At 43.4% G+C, this 18732-nt stretch overlaps 1 protein-coding gene across 1 annotated transcript in view; it reads left to right on the plus strand.

The window, feature by feature from the left end:
- GRAP (GRB2 related adaptor protein) overlaps window positions 1-9825 on the plus strand; it is a 426467-nt gene extending 416642 nt beyond the window's left edge. The window contains exon 5 of the mRNA XM_078664213.1: window positions 9157-9825. Coding sequence (XP_078520339.1) covers window positions 9157-9339 — 183 coding nt within the window. The 3' untranslated portion in view covers window positions 9340-9825. The remainder of the gene's footprint in view (window positions 1-9156) is intronic.
- Window positions 9826-18732: the final 8907 nt, after the last annotated feature.

Below are 18732 nucleotides of genomic sequence, written 5' to 3' on the forward strand. Positions count from 1 at the left end.
TTAGGAAAGTGTAAGCTATTGGCTTTGTGAATAACAATGCTATTAATTTATATATTTTCAAAGCCAACACATATTTAAAAAAATGGTCATTTACAATACCAATACTCACACTTTCCTAATGCGAGACCTATTGCATTGCAAATGCTTGTTTTAAAGGTGTATCCAGGAGGTCGGTCTGTCAGAGCTGGGTGGGATGCCATGATCCAAGCCTGCCCCGTGGCCCAATTATAGTTACCTCCTTCTGTGGTGTGGAGTGGGTTAGAACATTTTTGCCAGGGCTTATTTTGGTTTGTTGCCCAGTCTTGCACTTAATTAGGACCAATCTGGGTTGCACTCACTGGAGAGAGGTGATGAAGTCACCAGCCAGTGCCATGTTACAGTGGATGGTCAAATGTTACATTATAAATTGTGTGGTGGTGTGTTTGGCTAAACTGAGGTAGTTTATTTGGATAGCAAGGTGGATTACATTTATTCGGTTCATCACATGAATTTAGGGGCATATTATCAAGGACCGGTGTTAAAATTATCGCCGTTTTATCAGCAGGAAACTGCTGATAAAACGGCGATAATGGGCTTGATAATACGCCCTTGTTAATTTCCATAGAAGCCCATGTTCTGATGTTAACATGGGCTTCTATGAGAATTAACAAGGGCGTATTATCAAGCCCATTATCGCCGTTTTATCTGCAGTTTCCTGCCGATAAAACGGCGATAATTTTAACACCGGTCCTTGATAATATGCCCCTTAGTTATTATGGAAGCGACAGACTATTTTTAGAAGAGCCACAAAGACAAAGGGTTCTTGCATCTGAGCAAGCTGGGGTGATTTCCTTTGTGTTGTCTGTGTAAAATATACTTTATATAATCACACATTCACACCAACATATGCGTGTGTTATCGTTTATGTATCTATCAGTCCGTCTGCTGCTCAAACTGCTTAAAAGCCAGTGGCTCTTGCAACTACAAATAGATATGCGCCTGAATACTGCTGAATTTAAATAATATTCTGCCCAGCTCTAAAACCAGGCCCAAGATTAACAAAGATCAAACCTTTAAAGAAATACGATTTCTACTTATTAAAATGAGTAAATCTCACAGTTATTTTTCTTTTAGGCATTAATTTGCAGCGTAACCGCCTTGGGATAAAGCGTTCGGATACTGGGCATGAGGTAGTTCTTCAATAAAACCGAGAAAGCACGTGCACAAAGAGGCGCGTGCAGATGCCGGAGAAGTGCATGCTGGGGTTTACTCAGACAGCTGAGTTTGCAAAATCAAATCGAAGCACGAGGGAAAGACGCCCAGAGCGTCATCAGTTCTTTCCTTGGGCTAGCACGTTACAGACTACAGCTCTGCACTCCAACCAAAACTGTCTGGCCTGGCAGCTTGTCTACGCTAAGAGCAGTACTTAACTTTTTTTTAAAAATAAATAAATAAGGACAGCGGGCTAAATTTTCTCTAAGAGTCCACCTCCGGTGCTGCTTTATGTCAGAGTTGCCGACAACCACAACTGCCTTGTTTTGATTCCACCTCATGCCTTTGTCTACGGCCAGCCTTCACTTCCTGTCTGTCATCAGCTCTTGCAGGTCCTTTTTAGATCTCACTGCCAACAGTGGGTGCATGCACCGTCGCTGCGAGAAGTATTGTTTATTATAAGATGCTTGGAGACCACCCATTGTTTCCCCTTAGTTGGCTTCATTCGGACTCTTATTTGCTTACTCCTAATTGGCCAGACTTTGCCGGTCACTTCCTGTTCTTTTGTTTGGTGCATAGACCAAGTACTGATTGAAGTTGATCAATGTCCTTATGTTCTCCATTCACAGCGCCCTGTGATCAAGGTAATATTTTCTTCTTTATTCTTCTCATCCAAGTTGTTTCTTCCCCATACACCCCCCATCCGTTTCTTTTTAACAAGGCTTAACACTGCCTTGTAAATAAGGTACCCTTTCACGGTAATGGAATTTGACACTGCCCCATAATTACAAGGGTTGCGCCAAAATTAAGACCACGGAAAACCCGGCGTAACGAGGAGAAATGCTTATTTCTCTTCATTTTTGCTGCATTTTTCAGCACACATAGAAACAGCAAAACTCCATGCATGATTGTTTATGTGCAGGAAGGTGTACCTTCCTGCACATAAACAATAATTTTAGAAATAATGAGTTGCAACTTCTATGTGTGCTGCACAAAGCAGCACACATATTAGTTACAAATCGCCATTTATGATTGTTTATTTGCAGGAAGGGACACCTTCCTGCACATAAACAATCATTACCACTTTGGCCCTATGCATCTAGATTTAAAGCTGCATTAGCCCCCTAGTTTCTAAGTTCAATGCCAGAGCAGGATTGAGTGATTACCCATTCTGATAGGTCTAATAAAATGTAAACAATCTGGGTATCCTTGTTAACTGAGGTCCAAAAGGCATGATATTAAAGCACATTAGAACCTTATTACAAAAAAAGTCAGCCACATTTTCACGGTGGTCTAACCTATGAGAAGGGTACAAACATGAAAAATACCACAGCACAGAGCTTTAATTAAATATTTGACATGCTTTTGTTTGTATCAGAAATTAATTTATCAATTAAGAGACTCATTTAGACCCCACTAGGCCCAGACTCAGGGCATCCAAACTGCAAGCCATACACTATGTGGTGGACTACATTTACCACACGTGAGGTTATAACTTAATACACTAATAGGCATATATTACTCATCTACAACATGATGGAGTAGGCTCTTCTGGGTGGGAAACGAGAGACACTTACTATCCGTGATGGGTGATCCAAACCTACAATACAGTGGCACTTCTAGGGCCTCTGAAAACAATAATCCTTTTGCAACTAAGGGGGAGATTTACCTACTTTTCACGTAGCGCACTGCAGCAGCCGCAAATGCTGTACTGCACTACGTGCAAAGGAGAACGGTGGAAAGCGCCCTATTTACTAAAATAAGGCACTCTCCTCCCCTCTCACTAGCCCCGGCGCTGAAATCAGCTGCTGTGCGCCTTGGAGAAAGCTTTGCACCAGGGTGCAAGGGTGTCTCTGTGATTCTAGCATAGGTTTCGTACTGGAAGGGTACCATTCCAGTACAAAATACTATGCTGAGACTCACTTCAAAATTTTTCCCTCTTTGTATGTGTGGTGTACAGTGCAGTACTCAAGCAAAGTCCGAAAAGGAAGGAGAAATGAAAGCATTTCTCCTTCCCTGCGTCTACTTAAAAAGGGCGCAGTGTTCTCACGCTATACCCATTCTACTTTAGTTAGTAAATTGGGTTTAGCGTGAGAAACCTTGGGTGGTTGCATGGGAACACCCATGCTCCACCCTTGGAATGCTCCCAATGGCGCAAAGTAATGCAAAGCAGAGCTATGTGCTGCTTCGCGTTACATTTTCATTCTTTCCAGGGCTAAATAAGTTTAGTGCTGGAAAGTAAGTTGGAAAAAAAAGATTTTGCGCCGATTTGCGTCACTTTTGTGATGCAAACACGGCGCAAAATCTTAGTAAATCTCCCCCTGACAGTCCATGCATGGCGCTCTATTCAAAGACTTTTCAAAATGAATTGCTATATTCACTCTACGGGCCCCTTATAGAGCAATACAAGATTCGGCATCGGCAGACATGAACTTTATTGGAGAGAACACCAGACATTAACACCTTTGAAATTATGGTCAAGAATAGGTGCTGGAAATCTTTCCTGGTCCTCCGTACTGACTTTGGGCTAAACTCTTGATAACTTTGGTGATACTCTCAGATATCCTACTGTGTAAAAGGCAGCCATAGATCCCCCATACATCTTCCACAAACCCGAAGACAATTTTATCTGATTGGTCTCTAGACTCTATGGCACCATAATTGATTTACTATACTCAAAACCGGAAGCTGACACACTCAAAGCTTGATGGCAAAAGAAGCTATAGCCTCAATTATCCAACGAGCACTTGTTTGCATTACTGTCCAGGCATGACAAAAGCCGCAGAGGGGGGACTGAAATTCAGTTACTTGAAAATCTTTCATTAATGGCACTGGACAACACACAAAGTCCAGTTGGCCAACACAAGCAGAACTGCTGGCTCTGTCTTCAAGCAGGTTGTGAAATTCTATACGTTGTGGTCCTTTTCTTCCCTTACTTAGTATTGGATACAGATCTGGGCAACTAAGAAATCATCCTGGGGCCACCATTTTCCTATCTCCACCTCCTCAGTCATGTGGCATTGCATGCCATATGTTACAGGGTATCCTCTCATTGGAGAAAGTGGTTCACAACTGTTCTAATGAAACTGTGTATATCACGACCCTCAAAATCCCTGACTAATCTAACAAACTCTGACTGGTTAGAAAAATGATGACTGTGGTAGGACATGACTGTGCCATACACAAACTAAATGACAATTTATCTGTCATTGACTTGATTTAGGGGCATTTTTATGAAATTGTGCCTTTATTAATCATGGCAGAACTTCAACACCACATATAAACCTAATCTATCTCCCCCCACCCTTTTACCAAACAACGGGGCATATTTACAAGGGTATTGCGTCACCGGAGCATCATTTTTTACGATGCTCTTGAGGCGCAATGCCCTGCGCCATATTTACAATCCAGTGCAAAGTCACTTTGCGCGGCTTAACGCCAAATTGTAAATATCATACCCTTTAAAGCAGTTTTCTGCATCAAATGTGTGTGCAATGGATGTTGCTGTTCCACCACAACACCCATTGCTTTTTGACACTGTCCCAGATTTACAAGGTTCTGTGAATCTGGGGCAGAACCAAAAATTAACGCTACTGGATAGGCAGGCGTTAGAGAGGTGCAGAGAAGAGAAATACTTTTATTTCACCTTGTTATTTGCTCTTTCTATATGTGCTGCATTCTGCAGCACATAAAGGGAGAAAATCGCCCTTAATGATTGTTTATGTCCAGGTAGGTGTCCATACATGCTAATGAACGCAGGAAGATGTCCCTTCCTGCACACAAAAAATCATTCTTGCACCTCAAGAATCCTTTCCGATTGGCGCAAGGGTGTCTGCATTGGCACAAGGCAGCTTTTTTAGCGCCAGCGCAGGGAAAACACAGGAATGACCGTATTCTTGTGAATACAGTGCATCTCTGCTTTTTTTTAAATGCTGCAGCATGGCGCTGGTCAATTGCTTGCAGCGCTGCGCTATACCATTTCTTATTAAATATATGCTACAAAGTTCGTTCTATGTGTGACATTCTTTGTGCATTATTTACAAGGAAAAATTAGCCTTGTGATACCAGTTGAATTTTTTTTTTATTTTCTTGGCCCAAATCACTCAAATGTCCTCACCTCCCACCCCTTATCTCACCGTACAATGGCTTTCTGGTTCTGTTTAATAAAATGCTTAAATAGTCCTTTGCCGCCAGACCAATGTAAGTTGATTTTTTACTCCCTACTATCTATTATTAAGAAACACATGCATTCCTCAGTTGCCTGGACCACGCCACCTATTAGGTATGGAACTGGATATGCTAGTAGTAGACAAAGGATCTCTGATCCACCACCACTCCACATGGTTTGATACAAACTTCCAAAAGGGCTCCTTTTCTTCAACCCCCAGTTTCCCGTTCAGTTGATATGTGGTGGTCACTTTTATTGGCCACAGAACTTAGGTACATTCCCACCACACTGGTATATGCTGGAGAAATCTCTTGCTTTCCCCCAAAATCTCCCTAGCCAGTGTCCCCTTATCTACAAACAGGGGGGGGGGCTTATTCACAAGCCCCTTGCACTGCCGGTGCAGCACTTTTAATATGGTAAAAAAAATGAGCCCAGGATATTTAGTTCACTAGCCTTTCTCTAGGCCAATTATAGCCTTTTTGCAAATAGGAGACTCCCTGATGCCCCTCACATTTTATTTTGTCATTTTTTTATATTGCCTGCATGTAGCATTTAGAATATGAGATGTTCGTATATTGGTGTTCTATGAACTGTTTAATAAAGAATTGTTGAAACAGAAAGAAAATACTTTCAATAAGTTATCTCAATGGGTTCCATACATCCTTCTTTTTCTTTACATGCAAAGACATTCATCCATCTTTTTGTTTTGCTCGTGTCTTTCTTGTGAAGGGAAGGAAGATCACCCAACCCCTACTTATTTTTACCACTGTGCTGCCAGTCCTACTCCTTCCCTTTCTTCCCTCTTCCCTCCTTCTCTACATTCTGTCTTCTATATTTATACGCCTGGATGTACAGTGCAACAGTCTGGAAAATCCGTTATTACCATTATTTTAAATATATAGATTGGGCTTTGGCTCTATCCTGTGAATTATTACTCTCTCACCTCGTGCTTTTGGCTATTTGGTGTATCATTCCACCTTCCAGTAAGTGATTCCATTGTAATGCCGAAGGGACTATTTTACATCCAAAGAATACCCTCAAATGTCACTCTGTTATCACATGCAATCCTTTATCCCCTATATGCATTGTATACTGTAAGAATTTGCGTTATGCTACGTTTTTCGGCATTGCTAAAGCCAGTAGTGCAGGCTACAAGGTGATAAGCAGCATTTGTGCATGCCTGTTATTTCATACATTGACGTATTAAAGCCAGATCTGTTAGCTTTGCAAATGCTTGCTTTGTTTTTTGCTTGCACGAGAGGCTGCCAAGTCTCCATCTCTATTTACGCACATCTGGTTTACTTTGCTTTTCCTACCCTGATTATCCTTTGCATCTGCCCCCCTTCCTCTCAACTAAATGGAATCACTTTCAGGTAGAGTGTTCTTTCTTCTTTCCACCTTTCCATGGCATAATGTAACCGTGCTCCCTTCCCCTTGATCTTGATGAGTATGTCTGGCTTGACTGCTTTTGAGTGCTTGCTGCAGGAACTGCTTTAAATGAGATTCTCCACTAGAGCGGTAACACTATTCTATGGCATAATTTGTTTCATGTTTTAAGCTGACTGTGTGTCCTGAAATATTGTAGAGTTACATTGTGATCTGTTTCCACCTGTGGAAGTGGCAAATGTGTATTTCTCAGTGGAACTCCAATGGATTGTGCTGGTTTTGCCCTAGAATGAAGCTGCAATTGATATTGTAGGAAAATACTTACACAACAATAACAAAATACAAAAGAAAGACACAAAACTGAACGACAGAATATAATGTAAAAAAACCTTAAAAACAATTACACAAGTGAACTCAAGCTCTCATGTTCATGTGGGATGGGTATTTTTTTTATTCGTTTTTATTGAATGCGTATGTCCACCACATTTAAGAGGTGGCATATTTTTGGTTTTTAGTTTTGTAGCATTTGTTTGCAATAAAAATCCAACTGTAACCATTGCACCAGACTCCCAGTGACAGACACACTGGCTTTGCCAGTGCTTGTTTATGATGGTAATAGCTCAGAAACAAGTCACTTAAACCAGAAGTGGAGCATTTTTAACGCCTTTTCCCAATGCCACTTCAATATCATGTTATGTTCGATAAATCCCTCTCAATATTTACTCATCAGTGCTCATATGTAGCTTGCATGCCTGCCCTCCAACAAAGTACACTGATTTCTAATGAACATGGAGTAGAAGGATGCTGGTGGATGAGATTATAGGGAGACAAGATGTACTTGTGTAATCATTAAATCTTAAAGATGCTTTGTAAGATCATGGGATTACTCCCGGACATGGCCAAAAAGACAGTGGTCCAAGCTTTACTAGTATCCAGACTGGACTACTGTAACGTGCTATACCTGGGGGCTTCCCAAGGCAGCAGGAGAGCTCTTAAACACGTTCAGAATGCTGTGGCTAGAATGCTCTTAACTTCCCTAAGTTCTGCCCTGAGACACGTTCATTGCCTCCCAGTAATGGAAAGAATCTCTTTTTAAGCACTTTGCTTTTGCCACAGGACCATGAGCTGAAGGGGCCACTGTTACCTAAACCCCCTGATTAAACCTTACCATCCTACTCTTCATCTGAGGACGACAGATGCTTCACTGGTTATAGCCGGGTCTGGTGGCTCAGTGGACTAATGCGTCTACTGCAGGGGCCTGTGTTCGACCTCATGGTCACAGGTTCAAATCCCGGCGGGTCCACTCAGCCTTTCATCCATTTGAGGTCGATAAAATGAGTACCATTGAGTTGGGTAACAACACACATCTGTTATTTCAGCGCCAAGATGCCCGTAGTGGTGAACGTGCGCTTTACAAATACTCATGTTATGTTAGTTCCCAGGATAACCAGAGCACACATGGGAGGTCTCTCCTTCAGCTATCGAACCCCCTAACGATGGAACTCTCTCCATGCTGAGCTAAGGCAAGATTGGTCCAAAACTACCTACCGGAAAAAGCGAAAAACTTGTTCTTCAGACAACCGTAATATCTCTTGCCCGCTAGGAGCTCTTCTCTGTTCACTGGTGAAGTGTGGAATTTTAGCGCGGGGACACTCCGTTGGAGTAACCATTGAGCTTGACAAATAAGATAACATAACATTATGTGTAACCAGTGTTCCAAAGATGGTGGCCACCCCTTTACAGATAAGGTTTCATGTAATATACTGTTTTTACCCATTAATATTGATAATTGAATAAAAGATTCCCTGTAGCATCTAAGGACATCACTGTCTTAGTTTTAAACTGCAAGTGGGTACTTTCTCTATATTTTCCTAAAGGGTGTTTTAGGTTTTTAGCAGAAGGTGCAGTTGTTAGAGCCTACTTCTGATATACAGCCTTATTTCAGTATTCCCCATCAGGAGACAGTGTTTTGTTATCCCAGAATCCACATAGGAAAAGTGGCTCGACAGATATACCATACATTTCCTAGCACGTATTAATGTCCACTGGTCTCTTTACAGGCATTTTCAGTCATAAAGTGGGATTATTGTGTGAACACAGTGTTTGCCTAGGACCAAACGGACTATGCATATGTTCTTATATGTGCTTGATCTACACAAATTAGCTTTGTACTATTAACATGTTCATTGAACCATCAGGTACTTCCCACGCAGCTTTGTGAAGCACACAGTTCAAAAACAAATACAAAGGCATGGAGCATAAAAACATATTAATGGGCACTGACAGATTTGTGTGTTGCTAGGCAGGAGTGAATATGATTATTGAGGAGTGAATATGATTGTTGACTTGCTTGAGCTGCCAGACCGATGAACCCTTTTTCATCTTCTACCTGGTTTCTTTCTGTCCCTCAGCCAAGAGTCAAGTTTGTCCAGGCCCAGTTCGACTTTACCTCCCAAGACGCTACGGAGCTTCCCTTCAACCGAGGAGACATCATCGAGGTGCTGGAATGCTCCGATCCCAATTGGTGGAAGGGGCGGATCGGTACCAGAGTGGGAACCTTTCCTCGCAATTACGTCAACCCAGTGCATATGTGAGGCAGTGGTTGGCTGTCTATAAAATCAACTTTTTATCACCCAATGGCAAGTGATGGATGATCTTTGACATGTTTGGGCTCTTGAGATGAAGTCCATACACAGTGGCTAGAGTGGACTATATAATACCATTTATGACTCCAGCTGCGGTTACCTGCAGAGCTGTCTTTTCCTTACAGCCCCAACGAGTACTCATTGAGATCTATGGGATGTTGAAGAATGTCCATGCTTGGGGGTCTACAATTTTTGGATCTGGCCCTTGCGGTTTCTTGCACCATGCTTCCGGGAAACCAAAATGCTCAAAGTGCTTAATGTTTTGGTATTATCTGTAAAGCTCAAATGTTCTGTTTTGTTTTGCTGCAAATGTTCTCCTCTTTTGATATTTTAAATACCTCTAGTGTTTCTTGTTTGTATTTACCTTCTAATGTGCATTGCTTCCCTCTTTGTTGGGGTGAGACTTTGCAATAAAACTGACGAGTGTTCAAAATATGCAAAGTAAATAATACTTTTGAGTTAATTTACATTACATGTCAATAAGGTGAGACTGTTTATGTCTTTATGGGCTCTATTGTAAATGTATTGGTTAAATGTGTTTTTTAAATGCTCAGCAGATTATTTATGCAGCTCATCAATAAGCCATTGACTGAAGGACTCAGCAGGTTGTCCCCCTCCTTTCCCATCCTGCTCTGAGCCCTCCCTGACCCAGAACCTTCCTACCACTACCCAACTCTATCATAATTTCCAAAGGGGAAATATTCCTTACCACCACCATCCAAAAACCCACCACCTTTACTAAATGGGGAAAAACTGTCTTTTGGATGCCTGGTAGCTTCTGAGCTTATTAGGAGCCATCCCCTATTTTTTAAGTGCCTGCCTCTACAGCCAAAAGGGAGAAACAGAAAAAAGTACATCTCTGCCAGCATAAATTCCATCATCTAATATTACCCAGCTGCTCTCCCGCCCGGGAGTTCAAACTTCTTTTGCTTTCATTAAGTCTTGGCAGAAGAGAGTTTGGCCTTTGTATGAGATCCTCAGATTTGAAGGTTGAAGCAAAGACACAACTGCGCCAGTTTTTTTGAAAGGCTGGAATAAGTTCTTGCAGCCACCAACATCTTTCCACTGTCTGACGGCAGAAGTCTAACTGCACAAAGAACTCAACCCGAGTGCTTTGACTGCATAGGCATGCCAGCAGAAAACAAGTTGGCGAAACAAGAAATCGCCCAAGCATATCAAAATAGAACTAGGATATTGTGCTGCTTGGTTCTTGTCTGGCTTTTGGAAGTGGAGCCTATAGGCTCTTTGAACATGGCTATCTACGGCCCAATCCGCAACTTGAGGAATAGCATATTTAAAGAGATGGACAACATATTTTCTTGTGTCGTCACCCTCATTGCCCTCCGGTATGTCCTGCACCCTGAGGTTATTCCTCCACAGGCGGTTTTCAAATCTTCATTCAGTTTTGCCTCATGGTGGTCCACTTGAGTTTGCAATGTCTTATTTAACTGCAGAGTGCAGTTTGCAACTCAAGCTTATTCAGGCAACTAAAACACCTGTCCACATTTTTGGATTTTTTTTAAAGTATAACCTGAGCCTTATGATGCTTTAGTCCCTGCGGAATGCTGCTCTGTGCTGCTTTATTAACCCGTTAAGTGCTCGCGACGGCCAACACTACCTGGCTGGTGCTGCGAACGGCCGACGCGGCCCCGCCCATTTCTTTGAACGTTCCGCACGAGCGCGGAACGTTCGAAGCAGCTATAGTGTTAATCCAAAACTGTAAGAGAATGAGGGGGGAGATTGTTCTCCAGATTCTTCCCCGAGTAGAACTGGTCCATGAGCCACGAAATTTGAGGGCATATTTACAATGAAGTGGTGGAGTGAGACCTTAGCCTCCTTGGATTAACGCAGCGCTCCGCCACATCAGAAACGCAGGGCTACATCATATTTACAACATTATGGTGCAGCACTGCGTTTCCATAGCGCCAATGCAGGCACTCTTGCACCATAGTGCAAGGGTGTCTGCGTTGCGGCGAAGATTATTTATGTGCAGGAAGGTGTCCTTTCCTGCACATAAACAATCTTCAAATTATGTTTTGTACCTTTTATGTGTGCTCCTTAATGCAGCACACATAAAAGTTGCAAAACATTTTTTTTTGTGGGATTGTTTATGTGCAGGAAGGGTCACCTTCCTCCACATAAACAATCAATGGCCTTTTCCTGTTTCTATGTGTGCTGCACAATGCAGCACACCTGGGAACAGCAAAAACTAGGCGAAATAAAGCATTTTTCCTTGTTTTGCCTGTTTAAGACCAGGTTTCCCCTGGTCTTAATTTTGATGCTGCCTCCTATTTACGCCACCCTTGTAAATAAGGGGCAGCGTTAAAATCAATGGGTGTTGCGGTGGAACACCCATTGCCTTCCCCTTTCAAGCTAAGTACAGCATGAAAAGGTGCAGTATTTACAAGGCAGCGTTACGCCACGTTAAGAGGCTTACTGCTGCCTTGTAATTAAGGCAAGGCCCCTATCTCCACCACAACGTCACTAAAAGTGACGTTGTGGTGGCAATAGGGTCTTGTAAATACGCCCATTGATCTCCACTCTTCATTGCTCTATAAAAGTGGACTCCTTGGAAGAGGGAAGCATTGGTAAGGCCATACGGGACATATGAGGAGAACAAATCAATGCCAGGCTAGCCACTGTTAGTCCTTGGGGACCCCAACTCAGTCGTTCTTTGGTGGGGGTCAGTTTAACTCCTTCGTTGCGGGGGTTAATCCCCCGCTGTGCTGGGGGGAGGGGGCGCGCACAGCGCCCGCATTCTCATGACGAGCTGAGCTCGTCATGAGGCAAGGCTCCCCCTCCTTGGAAGAGCCACCTTTCCGCAACTCACACACACTGTGGCCTTTCTCAGGATCTAAAGCAGAATTTGAAGCATAGTACTGACCCCTTTCCTCTACTGGAAATGTCGTTAATACTGCAAATTATGTTTGCACTTTTTTTGTCCTTGATTTGGAAGGAGAGAAATCTGCCCCTTTCCTCATTGTTCTCAAAGTATGAGAACTGCTTAGCCTTTGTTTTTTGACATGCACAATCCCAAATCCTTTTCCGAAGGGTCATGCATTGGTAAGGCCATACTGGACAGATAAGGAGAACCACGCAATGTCAGGCTAGCCACCGTTGGTGTTTGGTGACCCCCATACTGTTGTTCATTGGTGGGGTCCAGTTCAATACCTTCATGGTCCCAAGCAAACCCAGCCTCATTTGGAGAGGCCCCTTTCTGCAACTCAAACAACCTAAGGCCTTTCTCAGGACCTAAAGCAGGATTCAAAGCAGAGTACTGGCCCCTTCCCTCTACAGGGAGTGTCTTTAATACCCCGAATTGTGTTAGCAATAGAGCCACGGAACTGATAAAGGTTCTTATGAGCTTCCACCTTAGGGAGACTGCTGCACTGTTGATTCAAGTCAGTCTGCTTTTTTGAACTTGTTAGCTTATTACCTTGTACTGAATTACCCACTGCTTCTGGTTCAGACTCAGAGGCACATGAGCGACTACTGTCACTAGACCAATCAGATAAAGAGCAGAAAGTGTCCATTGATTCATGTGTAACCTGTGCATCCGCTTGAGCTGAGAGGCCTTCCTTGCTCTTCCTATTTCAATCCTTTCCCCAGGGGGCCTCAGAGCCACAATTCCTCCCTGGCCTGTCCATATTTTTGTAGATTAGCCATGCTGGCCTCCATATTTTCCCGCTCAGTTGGTTGCTGTTCCAATAAAGCGCCTGTGTTACTGACAGCCACAATAGGAGTATGGGAGTGCAAGGGACCCTGAGACCCCGTGGATTTGATTGGCCCATGACGAGACACCCAGAAAGTCCCATAAGGATGCCCTCTGTGTCCTGTGTAGCTGGAGGGGTCACCTTCTCTAGTGTCAAGACCTTGGCAGGAGCTGGACCGTCCCTAGCAAACTTACTAGGGAGCATGCCTAGCTCAGTGATAGAGGTTGCTGACGTCAGTGCTGCCTGTACTTGTAACGCAGAGCCCTTAGATAAAAAAATATTAACCAGGGTCTTTTGGCAGGACATAGTGTCCGTAGAATCAGTAATAGCAACATTAGGCTTGAAAAACGGATTTATGAATGGCTTTACCTGTTGTCCATCGATAGAGACTTCCATGCCCATACCCAAGAAGCTGCTTCCAGTAGCATAGCTCGTGACTGTAGAATCAGCCCCAAAGAGGGATCAGTAAAAACTTTTCCGGGCTGTTTGGTCGTTTGGGATTCTTTGGGCTCCTTCGGTCCTTTGTGCTCCTTGGACGCTTTGGGCTCCCTGTCTACTGCCCGCAGGATCTTACCGGAGGCCCTAATGTTGAATGAAGCCTTAGCACTGTGTTAAGCTGCCCGGGACCGCAGCTGCAGCACACGGCCCACCCCACAACCTCCTCTCAGATCTAACATCATTGAGAGCCCGCTCGCAATCATCGTCCTATCTGCCACCTCAGCCACGAATGGATCTCTGGGGGAACACCGAGGGTCGGCCCACTGCAACTACTGATTCCTGAGCAGGTGAGTCCACTAATTACATCTAGAATTGCAGTTAACCACATAAACGCGGCATCAGGTCAGGCTGTTTCGCCATGCATACGGTGCTCTCCACTCCTCTCCTCACCTCCCGAGGCTGCCCGGCAACGACGCAAAGCACCTCAGCCCCGTGCCGCCATCTTTAATGAACATCATAGATCCATGAATGGCAATATGGGGTTTTGTTAAATGAAATATTGGAAACTATCAGTATGGGTTGCTCTATTCTATCTTGTAGTCATTCACAACGTTTTTTCAAGTAAAAATGGCTAATGATCTGTGTTCTCGCAGCCAGGATCTACAAATGATTGCCAGGAACATAAATGGTAGGAGAGATCCAGGTGCTTTCTTTCTGATTTGGTTTGTTTACAGGAAACTCATTCAACCTCTTTGAAATCTGGGAAGCTCAGTAGTATATGGTACTTGGTCCTTGCTGCTTCTGCTACTGACGTCCCGCATGGAGTGGCGTTCTTTGAAGCGACCAGGACTGGTATATCAAAACTTTCAAAACAGACCCACCAGGCCATTGGTTAATTACTCATTTAGATAAGAGCAGTTGTGGGTTAACCGTTTGCATCCTTTACGCGTCCAGCAAGGATGATCCGTCACTGTATAATTTTTTAGCTGCCCGAGCTTTGTCAGTGGCCTGAACCGATCATTCTATGTGGGGACTTGAAATTTGGTTTTACAATCTGGCTAAGATTTGACGTGCTTAAGGGACCCCAATCTACATTGTACGTTTAAATCTAGGCAGACTGTGAAGCAATTGATGGATTCCTACTCTCTTATAGATGTCTGATGTGCTTGTCGGGGCAGGGAGTACCATTTATTACATCCTTGCATATTGACATGATCATGGCGGGTCATCCTTTGTTATCCTCTCTTTCGATCCGAATGAACCTTCAGATCATCTCTGATCATAAAGCCCTTTTGCTTTTTTTCAGAGACCGGGTTGCTAAGGATTTACCATGGAATTGGACATTTGATTGGAAGCTACTTTTGTACACAAAGTTTGGAAAATATATGCAGTCTGCTGTATCGGAATTTTTGTGCAACAACGTTGGCTCCGCTGAGCCGACACTAGTATGGGATGCTTTAAAAGCTTATGTTCTGATGCAGACCCAGAGCTTTGCCATTTGAAAAAGAGAATGGACGATGGAAGAGCAATTACGTTCATACCTACAGGGCCTGTGAGTGGAGATGTTGGTTGCCTTTGCTAATAACTTATAATTTGAGATGATTCCCCATATGTCCGAACAGCTTAATTCGCTCCACATGGTCCTTCAGGAAAGGATTTGGGATTTCGCATGTCAAAAGGCAAAGGCTGAGCAGATCTTATGCTTTGAGAATGCTGAAGAAATGGGCAGATTGCTCTCCTTCCAAATAAAAAAAAAGTGCAAACGTAATTGGGGGTATTAAAGACACTTCTGGTAACATTATATTGAATCAAGCTACACAGGGCCAGCTAGATATCCTTGATGCTACAGTTACCCTGGAGGAAATAGAGAAGGCCATTGGACAGCTTGCAGAGTTTTATATAGCGCAAACTAGACCCGAACCGAATCAGGTATCAGAGCGCTTTACATATTTTCCAGTTACGTTACATGAGGACACACTTTCATTTTTTAGGCACGGGGAGATTAAGTGATTTGCCCAGAATCACAGGAGGTTTTTGGCGTCGTTACCGAGACTCGAACCCAGAACCCCAGGTCCAAGGTCGAGCGCCCTAGCCGTTAGGCCTCTTGAGTTTTACAAGTCTTTCTCACATTGTTAATCCTGGTTATGATGGGCTTGTTTAATTCTCAAGCCCTCTCACACTCAGTCCCGACAGCATGGGGCAAGTCATTAGCTGTTCTAAAAAATTAAGAAGACCCTTCCAGAGCTGGCTCTTATTGTCCTATCTCACTGCTTAACTCAGACTCAAACATTTATACTACGATACTTGCTAATCGTCTCTCCTCAATCATTACAGATCTAATAGATCCCATTCAGTATGGACTATTTCCTGCACATGATACGTCATTGCATATTAACACAGTGATCTCTACTCTCGAAGTAGCTAAGGGACTGGGCCAGGATGATCCTGTTGGATGCAGAAAAAGCATTCAACCAGGTTTCCTGATGGTTCTCCAGTCGGTTATAAATGCTATGGGTCTAAGTAATGGGTTTGTTTGGTGCACCAAGACTCTTTATGCATAACTAATTGCACAAGTTATGATTGATTGATGCTTTATTTCGATATGCACATATCATAAAAGCAGTACAAAAGATAAAAACAGCATGTCGAAAAAAAGTAAGACTGTACATTTAGTATAAGAATAAAACACGTTAGGTCAGCATAAATTAGATAAAAGAAGAATTAAATTGATATGGACAGTCTTCTAAGTCTAATCAACCAAGCCCATTTCAAAAACTTAGCAACAGCACAAACAATGGGAGGGGCTGTGTTAGTTAAAAGAATCCGGAGTGCAACGGAGTGCTGACGAGTACCCAGTTCTCTGCAGATGGGACCAAGCCAGCGTGATCTGGGGCGACCATAGTCCGGGCATTCAAAAAGAAAATGTGGCACCGTCTCTGGCTTATCACGACAAAGAGCACAGAAGCATGATATAGGCTGGGATTTATTCCACCTCGAGCAAAAGTCGGCCAACGGTAGGGTTCCTAACCGAAATTTGATGTACAAGGACCTATCCATAGCAACTGATATTATGTCCATGTACGGCTCGTAGATGACAACGTCTTTTAACAGCAGAAAAGCTGCGGTGGTTTTGCAGTGCTGCTGGCTTCTCAAGCGCTTCACACTAACCCACTCCCAAAAAAGTTTTTTTAAGGTCTCCTTCGGAGGAGCGGAGTGGCTATGCCAGCAAGAGTCCAGGCCTAGGTCCCCTAAAAGGTGTTTAATGTCCTTCAGCCATTTGATGCTATGCCAACCGTCAGAGTGCATCACCTCTGCTAGACCATTGGCATAGGATTTTAGCTCCGGGACCCTCCACAAGCGTGCCCAGAGCAAAAGGGGTCGAAGCCGAGCCTGGTCCCTTATGGCTTTGCAGCCAGTGTCCATGAGCACTGGGATGGTCGGGCTACTCGATGGAATGGCAAGGAGATCTTTGATGAATTTATTTTCGGCCTTGCTCAGTGAGTCAACTTTGCCCAAGCCCCACAGTTCGGCTCCATAAAGTGATGCAGGGACCGCACGTGCTTTGTATATCTCAAGTAGAGGGGCAACACAATGTTTTGATGAGTTGTTAAACTCCTTGAGAAGTGCCCCCCCCACCCTTTTGTGGGCCATTGTCATTTTGTTGATGTGGGCAGTCCAGCTCATCACGTCGTTCAGTCGAATTCCCAGGTAATCAAATTCTGCCACTCTTTCTAGAGGTATGGAGTTCAGAATGGGAGGGCGGACAAGTTTGCGAGGTGGATGCATAACTAGGTACTTAGTCTTATCCACGTTGATGACAAGGCCCTTAGTGGTACAGAAGTCCTGAAAGCGGTTCAACAGTGTCTGGAGACCTTGGGGGGTTTTAGAGAGTTATATATATGGTTCATCTATTTGACCCCATTCAGATAAGTTGTAGCACTGGACAGGGATGCCCCTATCGCCGCAGTTGCTTGCCCTTTATCTAGAGCCGATCATTCAGGTTTTGAAGCTCTGCACCAACATCCACCCCCTGTATTTGCATGCATCGGAAGTTAAGGGTTTAGCTTACGCAGACGGCATAGCAATATTAACCTGCTCTCCTGCATCGGCTTTGCTATCAATTGAGAATGTGGTGGCTGATTTTGGATCAGTCTCCCATTACATATTGAGGGGCTTATTTACAACGTGGGTACGTCATTTAAAATGGAAAAAAGTGACATACTGGCGGCACAAGGGGCTTGTAAATAAGCCCCTGAATATTGACAAAACAAAGATCTTATCAAGTGCCATCTCAGATACACCTTATACTCGCTATGTCACCTCCGTAACATCCCTGGGGATAAGTATCTCCTTGAATATGGCAGAAATTATCAGATTGAATTACAAGGCTACAATTGCAAGCTCCCTTGAGATATTTAGCAAATGGGATAGACTGCATTTGGGGCCTATTGGTATATCCAATCTGATTAAAATGATTATTCTACCTCGCTTTTTCTATCTGTTTAGCTCCATTCCGCTTTATCTGCCAAAATACTTTTTTAAAAGGGTGGAATCAAGTTTGCAGAAATATATCTGGCAATATGAAAAAAACAAGATGTGCCATACAGTTTCTACAGCTTCCACACCAATAAGGCGGTATGTCACTCCCTTCTCTCTGCTTTAAATTGTTTCCTTCATTTACAGACCCTCCGCAGTTGTTGGGGTTTGTATGTGGGAACTCAGCAGGTTATTACAAGGATTATAACATTTTTTAACATCAGGCCTACTTACTGAAGGTTTGGTCGACAAGGGATACTTCAAACATACACGCTTTAAGATCTTGAGGGCTATGATCAGGTTTAGAAGATCATTTGAATCTCCTGTTAACTGACACATTTGATTTCTTATACCTCCCTTGGGTTATAACCCTATTTTTTCTTCTGTTGTCAGGACAGCTACTCAAACTGCATACACTAGGCCAGTTTTATTCCAATGGAACACTGAGGTAATTCGCTAACCTTTCTAACGAGTTTGGAATGTCGGACATGGCGGTCTTTAGATATTTGCAGTATTGGAATATTGGGAGCCAGCTCCCTGCTAATGAGGTCAAATCTTTCAATAACCCATTTCTGGCCAACTTTGTTAGTATGCCACGCTGTAGCACTAGAAATAACTTTTACAAAATATTAATCAGCAATAAACCACCTCTCGA

Source organism: Lissotriton helveticus, chromosome 10, assembly GCF_964261635.1.
Source record: "Lissotriton helveticus chromosome 10, aLisHel1.1, whole genome shotgun sequence".
Lineage (NCBI taxonomy): Eukaryota > Metazoa > Chordata > Amphibia > Caudata > Salamandridae > Lissotriton > Lissotriton helveticus.